Here is a 23,982-nt window from a genome sequence, read left to right on the forward strand (position 1 = left end):
CCGTATATTTTGATTATTTACTAGAGAAGTGGAGAGCTAAAGTAGACTGCTACCAACTGTCCCAGTTCATTGGCTTTAATGCCTCCTTACATAATCTGACTGCCTGGGGAATCTTGCTTTTGCTTCAGTCAGTTCAGGTCAGATGTGCTGCAAGTTCTTCAGACTTCACAGCAGGACTTCCTGCTCATATGCTCTCAGACACCACACAGTGTCTCAGACACAATGACAGTGCATCACATATTTGCACAGATAAGTGTCTTGCTTTTTTCTGTGTTATATAAAAAAGAATAACTCTTTAAAGATGTGCGTGGCAATGGAGCAATGGAGTAAGTTCAGTCTTCATATCATGTAGATACAAACAGTTGGGAAACCAGATTTTATTATGTGCACAATGGGAGGTTCTATCTATAGTTAAATTTTTTTTATTTTTTTATTTTTTTGTTGGGGGGGATTTATTCTTTCATTTGTCCAAGCAGCATGCCTCTGTCTGTCTATTCATCCATCTGTTCATCCATTAATTTGATGCAAATGTAATTGACTTCAATTGGCAAATAATATTACACAAAAATTTCCCTTCATGAAAAAACTCCACAGTGTACTAAGGACAGTAGTTTTATCAAACATTATCACATTTTTTAGAAGCTATTAAGAAAGTTCTGCCTTCCACCTTGCTGAGCAGTGATTCCTTTACAGTTTAACTTGTCAGCACAGGAATCTGTTCTAGTCTGTTTTCCTTACATAAGACAGAAGAAAAGCTTGAACCTTCCCATCCCCAAAACAAATTATTAAAAATGTTAAAGTCTACATGGGATCTTCTCCTGTGTGTTACACCTTTTCATTTGTCTGGCTAACACATCGTGATTGAAGATTGGGAATCTGTTTGATCACAGTTACAAGGTGAGAAAAGTGGGACATTAAACTTTCTTCAGTCCCACAGGTTTTCCTAAGATCTGTTAGGAAGCACTTTGGATGATTTTGGTAACCTGTGGGAGCCAAGAACACCGTCTCACTCACAGAGCCACATTATGGGAAGAACAGTTTGACAGTGAAAGTGTGTGTGTGCTTGCTGCTGGAGGAAAATCAATGGGAACCAACGTGTTCCATTGTTCTTCAGCACATTAGAATACATCAGTTGAGAATAATAGAGAATGGCAAGGAGGTCATTTTGCAGTTAAACTTTTTTTATATCACAGGCACTCTGTGCCCTCAAATCTCGTTATATAAAAGTGGAAACATTATTCATCATACAGAATGTCCAGCATTACCTTGTTATAGCTCTTTAGATTTGTTCATCTTAAAACTACTTTCAAAAAGGTATCAAAATGCAAATTATAAAAAGACGCTCGAGAAAATAGATCTGCTGAAATGATACAATATACAAATATACAAATGTCTTCTTAGAACACAATGGACTATTTTAAAGGGATATCCTCTCTGTTTGCCTCATGGATGTCTAAAACAGAACACACAGAAAATGACTAAAGTTTCTCCAAGACTCACTCAGTCCACGTTGAGCATTTTTGAGTAAGTCAACCTGAGTCAAATTCATTAAAAACACGTGTTAATGCTTGAAGACCTCACAACACAAACATCAAATCACTCGGTAGTTGCACTCATCTTACAATGATCCTTCATCAACGATTGCCATCTTTACCATGAACAATACTCATGTGTGTGAGGGTGCTTGAAGATTAACTTAAAGCTTCAGTGCGTAACTTTTTGATATTAATGAACGTCCGTTACATTCAAGCCATTGCCAAATGAGTTGCTACAAAGCTGATTAAAAATGTCAGCTCAACACAACTCTCTCTGTATTTCTATGAACAGAAGATTGTGTCGTCCGGCGACTTTCCCGCGCAGAAACTCGAGTGAAGATAAATACCTTTTCCGAAGAGTCCATCATGTTTTTTTAATCCTCTGTGTCCTCCTTGGCTACTAGCAACTGCGTGGAGGAGAGGTGGGGGTGGTGCGCGATCACGGAAGGCTTGTATCATGTGGATGCGCCGACAGTACTGTTGTCATTACTTAGAATTCCTCATGGGGGTGACAGAAACTATGCACTATAGCTTTAATTACTATTTAGTCACTTAACGGACAGTAGGTTAACACAGTTGTTTTAAGGGAAGATACTTGTATCATGCTGCACAACGTATACTTCAATATATATAATTAGATTATCAACAATAAAAAATTTTATGTCTAAGTTCACATCTCTGAGTACCTTTTTAATAAGTGTCCGCAAGCAATTCCACCTAAATGACTTGATGCGTTTGGAAATATCACTGTAATAAAAGCAGATATGACCCGGCCCTTTGTTACACATTGGTTAATAATGAGTGATAGGGATAGATAACTACATAATGGTTTATGTGTTAATATGAACTTTCACAATTGGTGTTATTTGCTTGGTTAGATTTTACAAAACAGTGGACTGAGTGAGATTGGGAGAAACTCCCATCGTAGGCTCCTCTGTTGGCAGAGAAAGGGAAATGACAAAAGAAACATCAATATGTAAAACTGGAAAATGTGAAAAAAATATTCATAGAATTGTTAGCAAACTGACATCACCAACATCAATGCTTAAAAATGAGCAGTCTGTAATAACCTTTCATACCTTCTTCAAACACTATCTTCGTCACTTCTTTCTTTTCTTCCTATACTTTAACTTTTCACCCCTCCGTGCTAACCGCAGATCACCCCTACATCTTCCCCATGTGAGCAGTTGTGTTTCCCCACCCTGGATCTCTTGCACTCTAGCAGCGATCTCTCCCTGCCCTCACACTCCACATCATCCAGTAGGATCCTGACGCTGCGGTCTGCCTCCCCAAGTGCAGCCCTCTTCATCACGGCCAATGCCGTCGTGAAGCCGAGCTGTCGACACACCACAGTACCTGCTTTGCTGTTGAAAAGGTCATCGCAAACTGTCCCCCACTCACCACGGATAAAGATCTCCACTCTACCTCGATCTGACAAACCATCGGCGCTTACCAGTCGCACTGAGCCGACCCGCAGCCTTCTTCCTCCTCTTCCTCTCTTGTGACCGCGACCTCTTCCTCGAAGCCTCTTATATACTTGGTTACCCTCCCCTGTGCTTTCAAGCTTCTCTCCGAGCCACACCCTCTCTTCCTGTGATTTAGGTATCGTTGTGTTGATTAGTGGTCTCTGGGGCTTGAAGCCTGATGCCGTGGGTTTCTGGCTCCAATATGGTGGCAGCGGTGTGGTCAGCGCTCCAGGAGGCTTAGGGTATCGTGCAGAGGTCAGAGCCATCTGGTGTCGTTTCAGGGATGTTGTGGATGGAGAAGGAGGATGTTGTGGTGAGGTAAAAGGTTGTGAGGTGGTAAAAGGGGCGTACTGACGGGGTCTCCCGTGTCTCCTGGTTGGAGGTGTGGTGATGATTGGGGTTTGAGCAATCCTAGAGAAGGCTGCAGTCATGACGGTTGTGAGATAACCTGATGGAGAGACAGAATCACCCTCTTTATTTGAATATATGTAGTTTAACAATGTGTTAAAGATGCTTATATGGTAATTATGAAACTACTTCCAGCAGCTGGTTAGATTAGTTTAGAATAAAAAGAAAAAAAAGAGGGGGCTGCCTCTGTCCAAAGATAACAAAATCCACCTGCCAGCTTGTTAATTAAGATTTGGTTTCGGTTTCAGTTTTTTATTTGGTTTAGTTCTAACAGATTAAATCCAATGTCTAAAAGCATCCATGAAGTCACTGCGTCCGCAAAAAAAAGAAGTAATTTTTAAACTTTGGTTTTGTACAAACAAGATATAATATGTTGATTAGTGAGCTTTAAAAGGTGCTGTTAGCTGGATTTTGTTACCTTTGGACAGGCTATCTGTTTCCCCCAGTTTCCAGTTTTTATGCTAAGCTAAGCTAACCGGCTGCTGGTGGTAGCTTCATATTTATCGTACAGATAGGATTTTTTCATCTAAATCTCGGCAAGAAATCAAATAAGAATATTTTCTAAAATGTTCAATATATTTTTAGCTAGTACACCAAATTGTTCATTTGAGAACATGTTTTACAAAGCTCAGATTTCACAAAAGCCATTTAAAGCAATGTCATCCCTGAAGACAGGCAAAGGAAAGACATAAACACAGACACACAAAGATGAATGTCCAAACTGAAGCTGATGCAGAACCATTTATTCAAAATAAATAATGCCAAAGTACCTGATTTAATTTAAGGTACTGCAACACATAAATAAGCACCATTTATCCTGCTTTAGACTCCTGTACCAGCCAAAGAATAAATGCAAGAAATAAAGTTTCCACGTTCGCTAATTCCCCTACCTGAGTGAGTTTGACACAAGCTTGTGTGAAAGGCTCATGCTCACCTTCTACATCCACAAAGGCAAATTTGTCCTCAATTTGCTTTCGGTCAGTAAACAGAACATGAGCAAAAGTTGAGACATTGGTACACTAACTAACTGTACTTCATATTAATTTTCCAACATAACATTTCCATTTTAGCATTTAATGAGGTGAATACTACTAATCTGTTGTGTCCTCTTCAGAGACGTAGCACATTTTATGTGTTTTTTTTCTACTTTTCCAGTGCAAAGTGCAAAGACTGATGAGCATACATTTAATTTAGCCATTTTTACGGATTGTAAAAAGTTTTTTTTAAATAAGGCTACTTTGCCACAAAAAAACTAAAATAATTTAAAATAAATATATTACATTCTCATTTAGTATAAATTAGACCTACTGGCTATTTTACTGTATTTTTTTATTTCCTCACTTTTAAGCATCTTTTCATTTTTAATTAAATTTAAATTTTTTAATTTTTTGATTTTCACCATGCAAGAAAATACCTGAGAGCTACTGTAGGGAGCTCATCTCTAACATACTGTGCAAGCTGCGATAAAAGATTACAGACTAGTTTATTTTCATTCTTATGCTGTAAAACTAGTATGGAGCTCTGAATAAATAATGCTATAATAGCCAGTTGTGAGCTATAATTAAATCAATTTCTACCCTGCAGTATTTTAAACTGATATACAGACCAAAAACTGGTTCAAAAAAGTAAAAAACAAAAAAGCCAAATCATATTTACATTAATCCAACTTAGCTGCCAAACTATATTATTTCATATTTTCTATTTCTATATGATTGTTTGTAAAGGTGAGTCATTAGGCGGCCTGTAATTGTAATTTGTAGCAACTAAGACTGCTGCAGCAATCCTGTGTAACTGTAATGTACAGCTTTCTAATTTAAAAGTGATTTGATTTGATCAAAAAGCCAAGTTATATAAATCATTGAAGGTAAGTAAATTGCACAGCATTTGGTTAATTTAGTATTAGCATGTTAAAATGTAAAGCAAAAATAAAGCGCAGAAGAAGAAACCACCTGGTTTGACACTGGTGGCTTCACCGCGCATCAAGACACATATTTGTGTAGGTTTACCGGTGGGTTTAATGTTAGTCCTAACATTTGATTTAGTGGTTATGTGAAGAGTGGGCCTAGTGGTTGGGTAATCAGTGGAGCTGGCTTGGTAAACAGGTGCACCAGTAGGCCTACCAGTGGGTGTGGTTGTGGCGGGGGTTGTTGCCATGGACATCTGGACAGGTGTTGGTACAGTTGATGATTTTATTGTTGTTGCTGAGGTTGTTTTTATTGTTGTTGTTGCTTTTAAAGTTGGTTTTGTGGGCGCTGGTGGTGTTTTTCTCGTTGTTTTTCTTGTTGTCTGTAATGTTGTTTTTCTTGTTGTTGCTTTTGTTGGTGGTGGTAGTGGCGTTTTTCTTATTGTTGTTCTTGTTGGCATTGGTGGTTTTATTATTATTATAGGTGACTTTCTTCTTGGTGGTGTTTTTGTTGTTGTTGTAGTTTTCCTTTTGGTTGTTGTGGGTACAGGTGTGGTGGTTGGCTTCTTGTTGATTACAAACTCTGCAAAGAAAGGAAGAAATAAAGACATTTGAGCAGTGTCAAAATAGCCTATGCAGAATTTGATGTCCATAGCGATGCACATTGATAAGATAATCAGAATTCTAGACACGATTATTTGATGAGGTTTTTACATTACATGTCATTTAGCTGACCTATCCAAAGCAACTTACAATTGCTATATATGTCAGAGGCCACACACCTCTGGAGCAACTATGGGTTAAGTGTTTTGCTCAGGGACACATTGGTTGATGTATCACAGTGGGAATTGAACCCAGATTTCCCACACCAAAGGCATGTGTCATATCCACTGCACCATCACCACCATTTTTTTGGGAGAGTATATATAGCTAAGAGTCTAATGTTTCTATAAAGAACAACAGCAAACGAAAAATGGGAAAACACACTGACAAAACCAAAAGTGGAACAGAAGTTAACCATTTGCTTACCTTCTTTGGGGTAGAAGTGAATCAGTTTTCCTTTTATCTTAACAGGTGAAGGCTTGACGCTGCATTTTCCTGGTGCTGCTCGCCTATGTGGTCAGGAGAGAAAAAATAAGCACACACATGCAACCTATTACATCATTTTTGAGTTTTGAAGTTATGTTAGTGTATTCTAAGATCAGCTATTCTACTTTAACTAGAGCTAGACTGGACCACCTTGGTAGCCGAGTGGTTACAGCTTGTGTCACTTAACTGGTTTAATTACAGCTGGGGACCTTTGTTGCATGTCATACCCTTCCCTCTCTTTCCCCATTTCCTGTCTCTCCTTGGTAAATTGTTTGGGCTTATCACTGATACATTTGTATCCACGTATATAGCAGTCAATAAGCAATAAGAAAAATCTGTTCAGTTTAGTCCAAGTCTACGTACAGTAAGTCACAATGACCAATGTCCCCATTACTTGGGACCATCATAGCACTTTCACCTAACAGCCCAATCGTAGTTCTACTTAGCTGATAGTTACCTTTCTGCTAACGTTTATACACTCACAACCTTCTTCAACCTCTACACCACACACCCCTGCAGGTATGATGAAAGTGGATTTATTACTGCAGTGATGTGTTGTAATGGTTAGCTACCTTGAAGGGTCAACTATCTTATAGATGACTCCTGCTCTGGCTGTGGCACTCGCGGCTCCTGTGGCTAAAATATACAGTTCACCTAGAAAGATGGACAGAGGAAAGGGAGAGAGTGAGGCAGACAGAGAGAGGTGGAGAGTAAAAGACGGAGAAACGGAGGGAGGTGTAATGAAGGTGGACAGCAGAGAGAATGGAAGGAGGGAGAGGATATTTACAATGAGTATGGATGAGACATAGAGCAAGAAAGGGAAAGAACAAAACAGAGGAGATGGAACTTTTTGTACTTTAATCTTCCCTGAGGCACTATCAGGGGAGGGAGGAGATTGTTTAAGACCAGCAGCATGTGCACAACCCTCTCCCTGGTAAATCAGCAGTCTCTTTAATACAAACCAGATTTAAAGTCAAACTGAACCCTCTACTGGGTCCTTTTGGTGGCAATTATTTGGCAACATTATTAATGATTCCACAATTTAAAAAATTACACTTTAGGAAACAAACTCTTTAATCATACAATTTAACTTTACATACATGTCCCACACCTCAGTGACCTCATTAATGGTTTCTTTTAATTAAGCAATATACTGTATATGATACAATGACTATTTCTTTGCATGTTGGTAGGTTCCTACCTGCTTCATCCTCAGCAAAAGAGATGATGTATTTGTAGTAACTGTTGATGAGTTTGGGGAATCTGCAGGTCTGGTCTCTTCCCATGCAGATCTCATTGTACAGCCACTCACCAGAAGTAACATTCTCCTTTAGAGACATCAGACGCCTAAACAGAAACAAACCGCACATAAGCATAAATATATATAATATGTATCCCCATAAATACTTTCATATACATGCATGTTTACCATAAATATGAAATCCAGCCTGTGCACAATCGCTCAATATAAGTGAAGATTATTGCACTCCTTATTAAAAATGTTGTGTTTTTCCAGCCACACTTACTGTAATACTTGATGTTGCATTGGCTTCACTAAAGAATTGAAGGAAAAGGTGCAGCTAAAAAAATCCTCTATCAAAGGACAAAGACAGATCTATATAATGTATGTTATTATTAGGCTTTGTATTGTAATGATATTGCAATTACGGCTTCTAGAAACTAGATCCTGGGTCTCTGCAGTTATTGGCGAGAATTTGTCTCAACAAAGTTTAGATTTAGAAATTACACAGAAACACTAACCCACTCATAAAATCCCCGAAGATGTAGAGTCCGTTGAGGTTGGGCATCTGACAGCCTCTGTAGATGTATCCTCCCGTCACTGATTTGCCCAACTTGTGGGGGTAGGCAAAGATAGGCAAGATGTCATCTAGACATAGACATAGAACACACCAGTTTATCACCATAACAAGAAAACAAAACTATAGCGACATACTGCTGCAAATATGCACCATATTCAGAGGCATAATTTTAAAAAGTCACTTGCGCCCACAAACTTAACCTAAATTGAAATTAGCTAAAGTTATTGTTAAGAGACTTTCACAGCCTTCAACAATGACAGTACATACAGTATAATGTAAAAAATGTAATCCTTTTCAGTAGTATCAATTGCGAAAAAGTGAATGTGAAAAAAGTGAATGACAGCAGCCGAGAAAGAGTCCTCACCTAGCGAGGAGTTGTGACAGAGTTTGCGATCGTAACAGCTGAAGCCTTCTTTGGCCCTCCATCCGTAGTTGCCTCCTTTAAACATGTATTGACAAAGTTAGTGCAACTTCTCAGGGAAAGAGCTATTCAACCATTCTTTCTAAATGGAATTGCTTCACAATCATAGAGTCTATGTTCACAATACAGTAAATATACTGTGAAAAATCTTTGGACTTGCAAAACTATTCGGCTGTAATTAGATGTTTATTTCATGCCCCTTTCAGGTTTCTACGTAATCAGATTGCATTCACCCTAATTGTTAGGGAGAAGACTGAGATTAAGCTATGATGTCTGACTCACTGTCTGCGTGGTCTTTGAGAGAACAGTTTTATATGACATGAGGATGAGTAGATAATGACATCCATCTCATATGAGTGTACCATTTCTTATGAAAATGTGAAAAGAATCTTGAACACTGAAAATTCAGTAAAATCTCTCTCTAAAGTAAAATGTTGCTTCAAACTAAAATCACCATACCCTTAACAATAAGGTCCACCTCTTCATATTTGTTCTGGCCTACGTCACCACAAAACATCCTGCCTCTGCCCCGGCCTGTAGCGGAGTCACCGCGGTCAATGGAGCAACGCCACATATTGCGAACGCCAAAGGCATAAATCTCTGCACAGAAAGAAAAAAATACATTTAGCGCACATCCCTTGTGAGGCTGCATACAGAAACCAAAAATGCATATACTATTTCTGGAATGAAAGGTGATTTTGCATCTGTCGTAGCCTTAAGACATGTTTTTTTTTTAATTGTATTTAAAAATGGCAGTGTTTACTGAGTTAGGTTTTCCTTTGTAAGAGAAAGACACAGCAGTCACATATTATGTGTGCTCATTAGAAAAGCCAAAACAAAGTCTACATTAATATTTACTATTGTGCTATTGATCTTAAATATTCCATTAATTTTAAATGTGACCAGACACAATTATTCCACAGATATAGAATATTTTAAGAGATTTACCGGGCCGTGCTTCTTTTTCTCTCAAGAATGGGTTATCTGAGGGGATGCTGTACGGGGGGCCATCATCATTGTTGTCAACATCAACACGCAGCACCTTGCCGAGGAGTGTTGACCTATATTCAACAGAGTAGACGAGAGGCTTTAGAGAGGCTTCAAGACTGAGGTGACTGAGTGAGTGCTTTTTAGGCAGATATTAAAAAGACCTTGACCTGTTTATTTTTCTTTCCAACATATGTTTCACCTTTGACCTTACACTCTCCCCTCATCCTCTTTTTCTACTTCTTGCCACACACCTCATCTTCCTCTGCATTAACTTTATTTTCCATTTATTTTCTCTCTTTCCCATATTCATTGTTCTTCATAATGTCTTCCTCTACATCCAACTTTCCTATTATTGGTTACTTTCCCTCACCTTTCTCTCTGTCCATCCATTTGAACTAAATCTCTAAGTTTGTCCTTTATCCCTTTCTCCATTTTCCTTTTTCTCTTCTCCTCTCTCATTTACTGTGCACCTTTCTCCTCCCTATGCCCTGGTCGCTCTCTCCATATACCCCTTTTCCACTCATTCCAATCCTTCCTTTCACTCCCTCTCCCTCACTCTCTCTGTCTCTCTCTCTCTCTCTCTTTCCTCCACATACCAGTGTGTGGCAGTCTGCAATGTGTAGTGTCAATATTAGACTTGGCAGGCGGTATCCTCCCTCATTCCCAGAACAGCTAATATGGCCTGTCAACAAAACCCCTCAGAAACAGTTAAAGGGCCAAACTAGAACCGTCTGGAGAAAAGCTGTCAGCATCTCAGATAAACCTCGCTAAATGTGTCATTCACCTGCTGCTGATGAAATTCATCAGAGGGCTTTCCCAGTCAGCCACAGTTCTGATCAGATTTTTGGGCTGGTTTTGAGATAAACACCATGGGTATTCCAGTTTAGCTTTAACCTCTCTGAGAACTTTAATGTTTTTTTTGTTTTTGTTTTGGCATGAAGCTGCAATATTAAAGGTGCTGTAGGTAGGATTGTGAAGATCCAGGACTTGGCAAAATAATTTGAACATCAACAACTTCTCAGTCCCTCCCCCCTTTCCGCTAAAGGCCAAAACGGTCTCCTAAGCCCCTCCCCCCACAAGGGAGAATGAATGCGTGTGCATGAGCAGTGATTGACACGCAGTTAGACCCCCCGGCCCTGATTGGTGCATCTGAACAGGGAGCTGTGGATTTTTGCAAATCTACAGCTCCCTACTAGGTGGTGCCAGAGGAGCTGGATTTTTTTATTTTTTATTAACTGCTTCATGTAGTTCTACTGGAACATAAGGGTCAGTTTCAGCAAATATGACAGAAAGTTAGTTTTATAAGTCTTACCTACTGCATCTTTAATTTAATTGTTTTAAATGTTTACCATAGTCCAAGTATTTTTTAGCTCCACAATTCACAGTGTAACTCTATTATGCATGACATCATGGAGCATTGTGCAATGTGTATACTGCAAATGAGCAGTAATAGTTGCACTTCCTACCTTGTTGTCCTTTGGCTGTAATTAACATTTAAGCCACTGAGAGTTGATCAAATGAAAATAGAGAATGACAGTTGTAGCTCATAGCTAAATGAAGGGCAAGCCTTCATTACTGTGGAAAAAACACACATAATAGCATCCACATATACATTTGCACATACATACAGACACAAACACACATCCCCTTGAGATACAGTTAGCCTATCTATCCTGTACAGGTCCTTATACTGTAAAGGTCATGTGGTTTGAGAGGAGAGTAAAGTTTACCAACACAGTAAAATACACATAATGCCCTGCAGTCCCTTTAATACAAGCTCCTTTTATAAACTCTATGTGCACTGCTCTTGGCATAAACACATCCTGCCACCTCTCCTTGACTTTGACTGCACATGCCTGCCACCAGATACTGATGTGGTTTATTCTTTTATTTTTAGAGAACAATTGCACATACATTATGAAGTGAAACTCTACATTCAGTCCCTTCCAAAAGTCTTCAGCACTTTTCATTTCATTATAATATAGACACAATTGAGATCTTCTCCATAAACCCTCTAGAATATACAAAAAGTTAATTATTGCAATCCTAATTAAAGAAGTGTTCTACAGGGCATATAAAGAATACTTTTTTGTGATAATTTGTGTGCACAAATTACAAATGATGTTGGAATGATAATCTGTGTTATATGAGCAGGTTCCCAGCCCAGCAAGATCCTTAGTTTATGTGAATTTCCATAAGTGGAAGATAACCTGTCTTTAAAGAGCTATAATTTAAAGTTGCAACAGAGTAACTTGAGAGTCTCCACATCTTTGAAGTCTACCTTCTCCATAACTTTTCATTAGACTTAACTAGAATTTAATTAATGGGAACTCCTTTAGGCAGAACTGCCTGGTTTTAACCAGACTTTGGTATTTTTTAATATATGTTTATGCAGCCAACAGCAGCAACATTTTCTATGATGAGCACCTTTATCATTTAAAATTTTAACAACCTCCGAGAGTAATCAAAAGGATGTGCTTATCTTACTTTGGTATATAATTTTGTTTTATTACATATAAGGCTGAAGCTTTGCAAGGAGAATGATTTTTGGAACCATTACAGGTCAAACTTCTCCTGTGCTCACATAGATGTGCAGCTCATTTTCAGGTTGGCTGTTGTAGATGAAAAAACATTACAATGACTTGCGACTTGAAGAATTTAATGTGACGTGTTAGGAAATACTGAAGGCAACATAATCAAGCACCTAAATTTGTTAAATTATTCTTACTTGTTCTGTGAGTTGCCAAACTTTCCAAATGGGTCCCCAGCTCGGCCACCGTCACCAATGAAGATGTACAGGTACCCGTCATGGCCAAATAGAAGCTGTCCTCCATTGTGATTGGATGCTGGCTCTACCACCTCAAGAATAGTCCTAAACCAAGAAGTACAAGTACCAGAACTTACAAATATCCTATTACTAACTACTACTAACAACTAGTCAATGTCTATCAACACAAATCTAAAAAAACTCTCTCTCTTTGTTTCCACTTGTGTTTCTCTGACTCTGAACTTCTCTCCCCACCTCTCAGAGGAGTGGTCTAGTTGGTTGTCATCATGTGCTGACAGTGTGAACTCGCTGATACGTATCCTTTCCTCCTTCTTGACAGACACAGAGTAGTACACATAGGCTTTTCTGACTGTGGTGATCCTATGCATGGAAAAGAAGCAGAAGAAGTCATACTTTACACAACCTGTTGGCACAGTGGCATTTTCCCTTGAGAATTATGCAAAACATTACTGTTAATGTCTCTACATTATCATGAAAGTATGAACCTTGGGTGTAGGGCTATGCAGAGGAATCCCCTCTCGTCTCCAGCCCACGGTGATGTGAGGACAGCATGGGTGAGGTTGAGGAAAGGACGGTCGATCCTAGAGCCATTGGCCAGATACACCCACACATAACCCAGCTGCTCCGCCACAAAGAATCGATGAGTCCCATCATTTGCGTGAATCATGGCCACGGGGTTACGGAGCCCGTTGGCAACCTCCTGCAAACACAGCTCCAGACATCCTTTGGGATCCTCACTGACCAACCCCAAGTTAGCATTTAGAGCTAGGGACAGAAAAGATGATACGAGAAATGAGAAGTGAAGCCAGGAGTAAAACGGTACGGTTAATGGATCTTTATAAACACACAAAAACAGAGAAGGGTTTTAAGGGGGTGTATTATTAAAGTGTCAGTGTGCCTGGGACTTGATTAGTACAACTTCCTTTCTCCAGGTTTCTTAAGGTTAGAATTAAAAATCTATATTCAGCAAATACAACCTACTGCCAGACTCCAGACCAATACAAGATATGTATATATATCCAGGCAATCACCTAGTTTTCTAACTATGCTTCTTACATATATAATATAATATGTCTTCAAAATCATGCTTTTACGATACAGTCAACCTTATGAATCATAATTAGACTGTCTTGTTAGTGCAAGCTGAGGTTCTTGCCACTGGGAATTTAGACTTTCTTTTTTCTATGACAACCTTTTTGTTCATGTTGGCTGTTTATGTAAATAGAAGTAATGAGATAAGTTTATCTTCTGAGTTTTTCCTCAACTCAACCTCACAATTAGATCAGACGAGTGTTCATTGGTGTGTGTGTGTGTGTGTGTGTGTGTGTGTGTGTGTGTGTGTGTGTGTGTGTGTGTGTGTGTGTGTGTGTGTGTGTGTGTGTGTGTGTATGTGTGGGCCTGCTGCTGAACATAAACATATGTCCCCATACCTGCATTTGTCAATACATTCGGATAGCAGTACTGTTTATCCTTCAGCTCCAGAAAGTTGCAGAACTTTCTGCGATCTTCTTCTATTGTTGCAGTCATGTTGGCAAACTGCTGCGGCCCCCCCGACTCCTCCAGGAGGAGGCTGAGCGTGTACCGACACTGCTGCCAGTAATCGGAGCAGTAATCACCGCACAATCCAGGCAGCATCCGCATTGGAGTGTTAGCATCCTCAGCATCATACAGGTGGGCGGCGTATGGAGAACACTCCTGCAAAAGTAAAGATGATTAAACAACAAAAACATTTAAAATTCTCTTATATTTAAGGTTACGAAGGAAGCCATGAATGCAGACGTTTTTGTCACTCTGTGTAGATATTTTTCAGTGTCTATACTATTAACATGTCTTTCAGCCAATGTGTTTATCTCAGAGGTAAAGTTAAGGACATGTATGGATCACATAATATAGAATATATTTATATATTCTATAATATATATTGTGCACTTATTCCACCGCAGCTCCTCACCGCCTCACTACGACTGGTCAGGCCTAGGGAATACACAGGCTGTCTGAGTGCAGTCTGGTATAAATGGATCCCAGGAAGGTCCAGCCAGTTATTAAGTCACAACCACACTGTCCACACCCAGAATGGTAAGCTGCAGGCACAGGCAGGCACGACAACCAAACCATTATGTGGTCGACTGGTGCTCTTTCGCTCAATGCCAGATCATCTCTTAACTGATCATCACCAGGAAACGGAACCCAAAGCACAAAAAGCACAAGATCACTCATGAAATGTTTGGCAGAATACAAATCTGAACAACCAACTGACTAGATGGTTAACTGATCCAAGGCTTCTGGTTGCAGTATCTGTGTTTTGTGTGCCTAATGCCCACTGATGATTTCATTTTTCCAAAGGAGGTTTTTGGTATTTTAGCAAAATAAAAAGTAACTGGATGCAACAAGTTTAAATAATTTAGCACACATCAGAAGTACATTGTACCCCTTGAAAGCAAATGTGCTGTTGTCCCTACACCTACACAGGCAGGTCGGTTTGTTGGTTTTGTTGGTTTGTCCGCAGGATTACCAAAAAACTACTGGCCCAATTTTCATGAAACTTGGTGGAAGGTTGTAGCATGGGCCAAGGAAAAAGACATTACATTTGGGAGTGGATCTGAATCACAGGCAGATACACAAATTATTTTTCACTTTCATTAACTTTGCGAAATAGGGCATGGTCTTGGTGGAGGTCTGCACTCTCCGAGTAGCCTTCTTATTTAATATATTTTAGATCTGGCATTGTTTAATCCCTTTAGTTAAGCAATAACTATTTATGTTTCTGGCTTTGTTTTATTTTGTCCTCATGCAACTTCAGCTGCTGTTCCACCTCAATAGAAACCCTAAAATGAACCAAAGCTAAAAATAATAAATAATAAATAAATTGTTATTGACCAAAAAAAGATGAAGAGAATCTAACTGTAACTTTGTTAAATCACATGAAAGTACATTTCTGGGCAAAGATCAGAGCCTTCCTGGGAACAGTTTAGCAGGGCAAAACAAAAATTGTTTTCAGTCTGTGCTGCTGGTTCTGGTAATGACAGTAGTTTCTAGAGCAATGTGGAGCAGATGGAAGCCTCATTGACCGAATTCACAGTGCTTCCTACTGTTTGATGTATCTTCTTTATTGTGCAGTAGGTCACTGTATAGTAAAGAAGCAAGAACCATGCCAATGTTTCATATTAAGGTGTCTGATAGTGTTTTATTCAGGAAAATGGGAGACATCTATGTAAATTCATCACTGATCTATGGCTACAATGTCTTTACTTCTCCTGTTTGACCCACTGAAGTTGAAATACCAGCTATTGTCAGTTCTGTTTTTGGCTCCTACTATAATAGGGTAGGATAAATGCATTTAAGTGGGAACAGCTGTTCCCTAACAATGTAGCCACTTCAAACTACTATAATTTGGTGGTAAAGCTGTACAGTTCAGAATAAACTGAAATTATGTAAATAAAAATTAATTTGTCTGCCTTGAAAAGTCTAAATGGTGGGTTTTTAAAAAATATTCAAGAGAGTCATGGCAAACAGATGGCTGGTAAATGTGTGAACCTGGACCCCCAGAGAGAGTAGGGTAAAAAACAAAGTGAGATGAAGAAAGAAATGAGAAGAGATGTGACTGTGCCTTAACTTTTCTACAACAAATGGTCCTGATTTAACTAAATCATAGCTGGAGTCAGTTACTGAGTGAATGCAGTAACTAGTAGCCTCAGTAGTTGTGATTGTGGTGAGAGAAGAAAAAGAAAAAAACATTAGATTGTTGGATGCTGCGTGTCTGTGCCTTTGAGATTTGTTGTGGTCTTGAAGTGGCCTTAGGTGGGTTTTGTTGTTTTTTTATTTTAATTATGAAATATACTCTTATTAAAAATACAGTTATAACACACACACATTTCAAATTTTCTAATACAGTTGCACAAACTTTTCAACTTCAGTTTCAGTCTTGGAGTTTATTGATCTCCGTTTTTAGGTTTCTCTTCCTGTTTTTCAGTTTCATCAGTGCCTCCCTCTATCTTTATTTATTTTCACTGCTTTTCTCTCTATATCTATCTGTCTTGCTTTTCCTTTCCTTCTCTTCTCTCTGTGACCCTCTCTTGCTTGAACTTGATATAACGTATCCTGTACCCCTGGCCAGAGGAGGAAATGATTGTTTGTTTGGTCAGTTGAGCTCAGGGATGATGACAATCTCCCTCCTGTCTCCCTGACACGCACGCACGCACGCACACACACACACACACACACACACACACACACACTCACTCACTTATTATGCCTTCTATTTGTATCTCTCTCCATCTATCTGTTTCTCTCTCTCTTCACTGTCTCTCTGATATCAGTGCAGGAAGCTCTTGCAGTGCAGCTGTAACAGAGGGCTCAGTGTGGTGGGTTTAGCCAGGATAAGTACCTTGGCAGTGGGTTGATTTGACCACCTCCAGGGCATCTCTTACCTCAAACAACACAAAGTGGGTCTGAGTGGGGCTCCAAAGAAGATTTTTATCTTTTATTGAAATATTTAAAACTCAAAGAACAAACAGCCACACCGCTCAGTGCTATAGTCCACATTTTTTGACTAACCCTTTTGTAAAAATGTCTGTTTACTTTGAAGATAATTGCGGCCATTTAATAAATTGATAAATTGTATGTAAAACAACAGTTTAGGAGCTTGGTAACTAAAAGCAAATATGCATGTAATGTTGTAAGGAACTCTACTCTAAGCTTTATATATTTACATTGTTCAGGACTCTGGCTTTATTTTACTCAAATTAGACTGTTGTAAGTCGAATTTGCGCCGCAGCGCTGTCATTACACAAAGTCTTCACTGCGTGGAAAGACCCACATAATTACCACAGTTATAGAAACCTATATTTAGGAGTCAGTGGATCTGTCACTGCCTTAACATAGCGTATGATGCATTAAACTGCCAGGAAGTCTTTCAGTTAGTTTTTTGCATTATTTGGGTGTGTGATTTTTAAGTGTAATTTACGGGTTTGTTTTGGCTTCTGCAGAATCAAGATTGTATCTGAGGTAGCCTATACATGAGCCAGGACAAATTTGTGCTGCACCTATCATTCAGTTTGCACTCACCATCTGCATGAAGTTAGTGTCTGAGGTGCAAAGTCAGCATCTGATTATGCAATCAGTATGTTGGACTGGCTTTAAGGCCAGTAAAGGAGAGGTGGATCTGTTTAAAATTAGCATGCTCAGAAAATAAATGGAAACGTAGTGATGCTGAAATAGAAATACAACAGCATTCCCAAACACTAACAAAGGCCACAATCACAGTTGGGAGAAGGTGTAGTATTTGTGACTCTACGCCAGTAATGCTGATACAATGATCACAGTAACACTTAAGAAAGTTTGATAGCAGTATGAGTCATTGCTTTTAATGTTCTGTCCTCACAGTTTACATTATTGCCCTCAGGCCAGCGATTTAGGGCACCACCCAGAGAAAAAACGCTATTCAAAGTCCGTTATTCCGTCTGCTATCAGACTTTTAAATCTAGACAATAGTCTCTGGAAGGAGCATCCCGTTTTGTTTTCCTGAGGTGTGAGTTGCTTGTGATCAACTTGTTTGGGAACCTGATTTATGTATCTGTCATTCTGCTTCATGGTCTAGAGTCCAGCTAACTCATGCCTATGGCTGTCTCTTATGTGGGAGAAGATACTATGACAAAGTTTTCCAGGAATCTGGAAGGGATGAAGCATAGTTTACTCTTTGCGGATTTACTTTCACACATGAGCAAATGTAAGCAAGTGAGTTTGTGTGTGCTGTGCTGTGCATATTTTATCCCATATGTGCCACTGTATCAAAAATGTACTTTCAAAGTTTTCCCTTAAAGGATTTCCTCTGGATTTAGTTGCAATGTTTCAATCAAACAGTCAGTTTATGTTCTTTATTTCAAACCAAGTTGAAAAGTTTATTGCACTGCATTATTGGGCTTGTTTAGGTTCATACAACACATGAACAATACATAGACTGTGGTTTAGCTCTCCAAGCATGGGTAAGTGCTGTCTAACAGATGCCAACCTCACCATGTAGCCGTTAAACCACATGTGTTGATTTTTGTTGAGGTGTCTTACTGACAAACCACACCACAGTTTTGTTTAGAGGGAGAGTTGGAGAGTTGGATTTTCAGAGTGGTGGTTATAATGCTGCTCACTGAAATATAAATGATACTATTATTACCTGACAAAAAAAACAGAGGAAAAAGAAATTTAAATAAACTGCTCAATGCACACTGTGCTCAACTTTAAGACGTCTTACGGTGTAATACCTTGGACGCAAAAACCAGGTTTCCAAGTTGGAACTGCAAACATCCGCAGCCAAATTTACACCTTGCATGAGAGACATATTTCGGTTAATAAATATGGGACTGTAGTCACTACTGTAGTCACTACACAAAGAAGCTACACTAACACATAGTGGAAACGATTCATGTGAATCCCACTGTAAAAATGACTCTAGCAGGTGACAGGTGTCTATTTCCAGTATATTAGTATAGTTTCAGTTAAATACTCAAATTCAATTAATTACAAACATTATCCCTTGAACATCTGGATGCCCAGGATAAGAAGAGCATAGCCACATAATCAAACATAATTATAATGATTCAAATAATTAAATGTTTTGCTTACCTGGCAGAGGATGCTGCGTATGTACTTGGCACAGGTTATATAACCTGAATGGTCAAAATTGTCCATGATGGTGTAAAACTTGACTGATATCAGCTCATCTTTTTCCAGATCACAGCATCCAAATTTAGAATACTCCTTACAGAAGACCAGTGGCTGCCGAGGCTCAAACGGAGGCTTGTAGTCCAAACACTGGGGGTGACAGCACCCCCGCAAGGCATGGAGGAGCAACAGCAGGACCAGAAGAAGGAGGTGAGGGAGGACAGCGTGATGCAAATTACAAGTTTGTAGGGTCATGGTGTGAAAATGCTGTCTTTCAGTTCAGTGTAGTTTGGCTCTTGACCCAGTAATTCAGCAAATCAAAGCACTTTGGATTTGATATTACACTATAATGTATGAGATGAGTGAAGCCTTGGTGTAAGACAATGCACATGTTACTTTGCCACCAGCATCTGTCAAGCGCAGGTATGAGACGCAAAGTTAGCTTTTCTGAAAGAGTTTGGAGATTTGGATGTCCTGATGTGATGTCCTGGTCACTGCAGTTTCAGGCAACCCCATGTGTGTGTGTGTGTGTGTGTGTGTGTGTGTGTGTGTGTGTGTGTGTGTGTGTGTGTGTGTGTGTGTGTGTGTGTGTGTGTGTCAAACACACTGACCATCCAGCATCACACCTGCCTGCAAGTTGACCAGAGACCTACAAGGCGCATTATGCTTATACGGCACGTAGGGGTCAAACTGATCCAGGTCCAGTGAATTCTTTTGATGATGAGGAGATCTACAGTGCAGCTGTCCAGGTGGTGTGTGGAGGATGGCAGAACCAATGTCCCAAGGTCCTGTTCATGTAGAGAGTTTCAGTTCTTGTCACTACAGTAGTATCATATCTGCAAAAAACATCTGTGGATCACAACACAATTTCTTGAAAGAAAGAAAGTGTCCAAATCTAGTTACTGAAACTCCATTTCCATCAAAAATGCTCAGCAATCCTCAAAAGAAAGCAGTCACATTGCTAAGAAGTAATCCAACAGGGACGGAAATTTAGACTCGCACCTTCAGCCAAAGTTTCTACAAAATATTGACTTCCAGCTTTAAGTCACTTGAAGAGCCTCGCTGTGTTTGCTCTGGACATGTGCTCACTTGCTGCAGCCGACATGAGCCATACATACAGAGAGCAGGAGAGAGAGAGAGAGAGAGAGAGAGATGTTCTTTCATTCAGAGACAGAGCCACGCTGCAGAACCTAGCTTAGTTCCCTCCCTCCTTGTTCTTTCCTCCTCCTCCTCCTCCTCCTCCTCCTCCTCCTCTCTTCTTTTCATTTGCTCTTTCACTCTCCTACAAAGACACAGGCATTCCTTCCCATAGCATGTGGTCTATATTGCCCTGAAGTTGCAACTTTCCAACTCTCCTCCCTCCCGGCTCTCCCCCGTTCAGCATTCCCAGACCTCCTTTCTGTCTCTGCCGTTTCCAGACAGTGTGTGTGTGTGTGTGTGTGTGTGTGTGTGTGTGTGTGTGTGTGTGTGTGTGTGTGTGTGTGTGTGTGTGTGTGTGTGTGTGTGTGTGTGTGTGTGGTCAGATAAATCAGGACGTGTGCTGGAAGTAGAGACCAATGGATTCTCCAGGCACAAATCCAAATCTTTGGTTTAAAGAGCAGAGCTGGCCAACATTTGATTGCATTGCTTCAAGTATTTGTAGCTGCATTATCTTCCTCTTGAATCAGCATAGAAAACAGTCTAACAAATAACTTGAAATATTATAAGCACTTACAGTATGTGCTCTTTATTACGCTGAATTTGGATATTGTCATTTTCTAATAACTTAAAGCAGCTTTAATCAATATTTTTATTTTAATACTGGATCACATCAGAACCAGAATCAGGTTTATTCCCAATTAGCTTTTCACATACAAGGAATTTGCCTTGGTATTAACGGTCACAATAAGCATGGCAAGAGAAATGAAAAAGTACTGCAAGTACTAATCTTGAATATAAATTAGAAATTTAAAATAATGTGTGTGTGTGTGTGTGTGTGTGTGTGTGTGTGTGTGTGTGTGTGTGTGTGTGTGTGTGTGTGTGTGTGTGTGTGTGTGTTGCGTCCCTGCGTGCGTGCGTGCGTGTGTGGGACAGTCTCATGTTTGTGTGTGTGTATACCGCTACCATCTGTGTCTAATTATTGCCAGCCACCTTTCAGATCAGAGAGTGACTCCCATCTGGCTGTCTGTCAGACATGTTATCACTCCACACTCACAGATAGAAACATAATCTACAGCCAGACATTCCCTAGATTAAAAAGATCGATGGGCACTTCATCATGTTATGTAACTTCATGGTTCATTACAGTTCTCATAGATTAACATGACAACGTGTTGATATATGTACACTTTCTGAAGTTGTTTTTGAATCTGATTAGGATAATAGACAAATACACCAAAACCACAAGCTTTCTAGTTTACTCTTTATAGTGGATTCCCCATGTTATTAGCAGTTTCTTGTGATTCAACACACACATGATAACTGCAAAATTCAGTTCTAAAGTTGTTAATTAAGTTAATCACATATGGAATGTCAGTATATCAATACTTAACCACAAGCTTTATGACATAGTGAGAAGAGAATCTAAATATTTTTGGAGCTTTATGCTGCTGTTTACATCCGAAAGTAAACAAAGTTATGAAGCCATGAGAAGATCAGCTAAAACAAGATCAGACTTGTGCCACGTAAGAGCTGAAAAACATGCAGCAAGCAGTGTTTATTCTTGTAAAATGTGCGAATCTGTAGAATGACTGAGTCAGTGAGTCAGTCTTTATGGGAAACACACACACACACACACACACACACACACACACACACACACATAAACACACATAAACACAACTGTGCTATCAAAGCAACTGAGCACACTCTCAGACTGTGTGTCTTTATCTTTGCTTTCTTCTCTTACACACACATAAGTGAGCAGTTGTTGCTGCAAATCTTAAGGTCATTTTCTAGCAATGAGTTCACCCTTAGTCATAACACACACTCACACGTACACACTTTCATTGCCATAGTACATACTTTTTAATCTAGTTGCATTCTGTCATAACTACTCCGGGATCTAACGCCATTTGTATCATATTTGATACACAGGTTTCTGAGACCTCTATATCATCACCGAGATCAATAATTACCTGACACACCTATTGTATGCAAGCTGGCACATGTTAACTGTCCTCTAGTGGATTCTCAGTGTAATGCAGGATGTAGAGGACTACACACATATCCACCACCCAGACCTCCACCCCCACACAATTTTTATGTGCTAAGGTAAAACTAAAGTAAAAAAACTGAGACTTAGAGAGCCAAGTTTACATCATTATTTTCCTCTGCCCTTCTCACACCATATATAGACATATTTGTGCCTGAGCAGTACAGCACTGCTCAGGCAATAAAAACTGTGTGTGTGTGTGTGTGTGTGTGTGTGTGTGTGTGTGTGTGTGTGTGTGTGTGTGTGTGTGTGTGTGTGTGCGTGCGTGCGTGTGTAATCAGATTTCTTGTAACAGACGTTTCATCCTTTAATTATAATTAATTTAGTTGATTGCACTGTTTAAAAGTGCATTTAATAAATATATTAAATGCAAATGTCACTCTTTTTCACAAGTCAACCTACACAAGATCATATCATTGTGATATGTTTAATGCATAATACATAATAGCAATTCAACATGGTCTTTCTTCATAATATAATGTATTTCTTTAACTCTTATCTTCTGGCTTTAAAGTGTACAAAGCATTTTGGATGGTGTTTTCCAAAAATGTGGAAAACACAGCTGTAAATTATAATCTGGTTATAATCTCTATTTAATATTGGTGAACGGCTTCTGTGTAATGTCTTGTTTATCTCATAGTCTGTTAGGTCAGGTAGCCCTGCTCCCTGGACTGAGGAGTTATTCATATCAAATAATTTTACCACAACAGTCTGGTTCTTGATAGCCATCGTTATCTTTGTTGACAATTTATTAATCTCTTCCTTCTTTCCGGGCATGGCCCCAGTGCTGAATTAAATGTACTGCCAAAGAGGCTAGTGATCACTGTTTTGGTCATTTTGCATCCAAAAGATTTCTTGAATTTGACTTCCAGCAGATGAAGTGCCTTTCATCAACATGTGTGCTTTTATAAACTTGAGCCAACACATTGCGTTACTTCATTGGCATATATTCAGTGCTTTCCAGTGAGGACTTGCTATATTGCGTCACTGCGACGATTAGATTTTGAATGATGTGTGATCCCCTTCTCAAGGTCAACATATCTTTTGTTTGGAGAAACGTCTCTTGGTCTCGTTCCATCTCTCAGGCTGGTCGTGGTAACCGCTTATTTTCTTTACATTTTTCAATGCCTTTTATTTTTTATCTCCCAACATCCATTTCATCCAAGTTACAGTAACAAAAAGTAAAAATCATTGTCATTTTCTAATAACTTAAAGCAGCTTTAATCAATCAATATTTTTATATTAATACTGGATCACATCAGAACCAGAATCAGGTTTATTCCCAATTAGCTTTTCACATACAAGGAATTTGCCTTGGTATTAACGGTCACAATAAGCATAGCAAGAGAAAAGAAAAAGAAACAAGTACTGCAAGTACTTGCAAGAATCTTGAATATAAATCAGAAATTTAAAATAAAAAATAAAAAATGTGCAAAATATATTTGTTAAAAAATTTAAAGAGCTATACAGTGTTTAAAAAAAGAGGATAAAAACACTGCTGTGTGTGTGTGTGTGTGTGTGTGTGTGTGTGTGTGTGTGTGTGTGCGTGCATGCGTGTGCGCGTGTGTGCGTGCGCGTGTATGCGTGCGCGTGTGGGTGTGTGTGTGCTTGAGTGCGCGTGTGCCTGTGCGTCGAGCGTGCGTGTGTGGCTGTGCATGCGCATGACTTTATTCATCTGTATGTATTTGAAAATCTCACATCTCCCCAAAGACAGC

General features: G+C 39.3%; 1 protein-coding gene across 1 annotated transcript; it reads right to left on the reverse strand.

Annotated features, from left to right (window-relative positions):
• Positions 1–1,169: 1,169 nt before the first annotated feature.
• LOC144515452 (HHIP-like protein 1) lies at positions 1,170–20,291 on the reverse strand. Its single transcript, XM_078246304.1, has 14 exons — positions 19,036–20,291; positions 13,851–14,115; positions 12,906–13,185; positions 12,655–12,780; positions 12,361–12,504; positions 9,591–9,703; positions 9,102–9,242; positions 8,586–8,660; positions 8,163–8,289; positions 7,603–7,748; positions 6,974–7,055; positions 6,342–6,424; positions 5,530–5,895; positions 1,170–3,449 (listed from the first exon to the last, which is right to left on the reverse strand). The coding sequence occupies exons 1-14, from the start codon at positions 19,327–19,329 to the stop codon at positions 2,683–2,685; spliced, it is 3,009 nt and encodes a 1,002-aa protein (XP_078102430.1). The 5' UTR covers positions 19,330–20,291; the 3' UTR covers positions 1,170–2,682.
• Positions 20,292–23,982: the final 3,691 nt, after the last annotated feature.

The sequence above is a fragment of the Sander vitreus genome, chromosome 3 (assembly GCF_031162955.1).
Source record: "Sander vitreus isolate 19-12246 chromosome 3, sanVit1, whole genome shotgun sequence".
NCBI classification, from domain to species: Eukaryota; Metazoa; Chordata; class Actinopteri; order Perciformes; family Percidae; genus Sander; species Sander vitreus.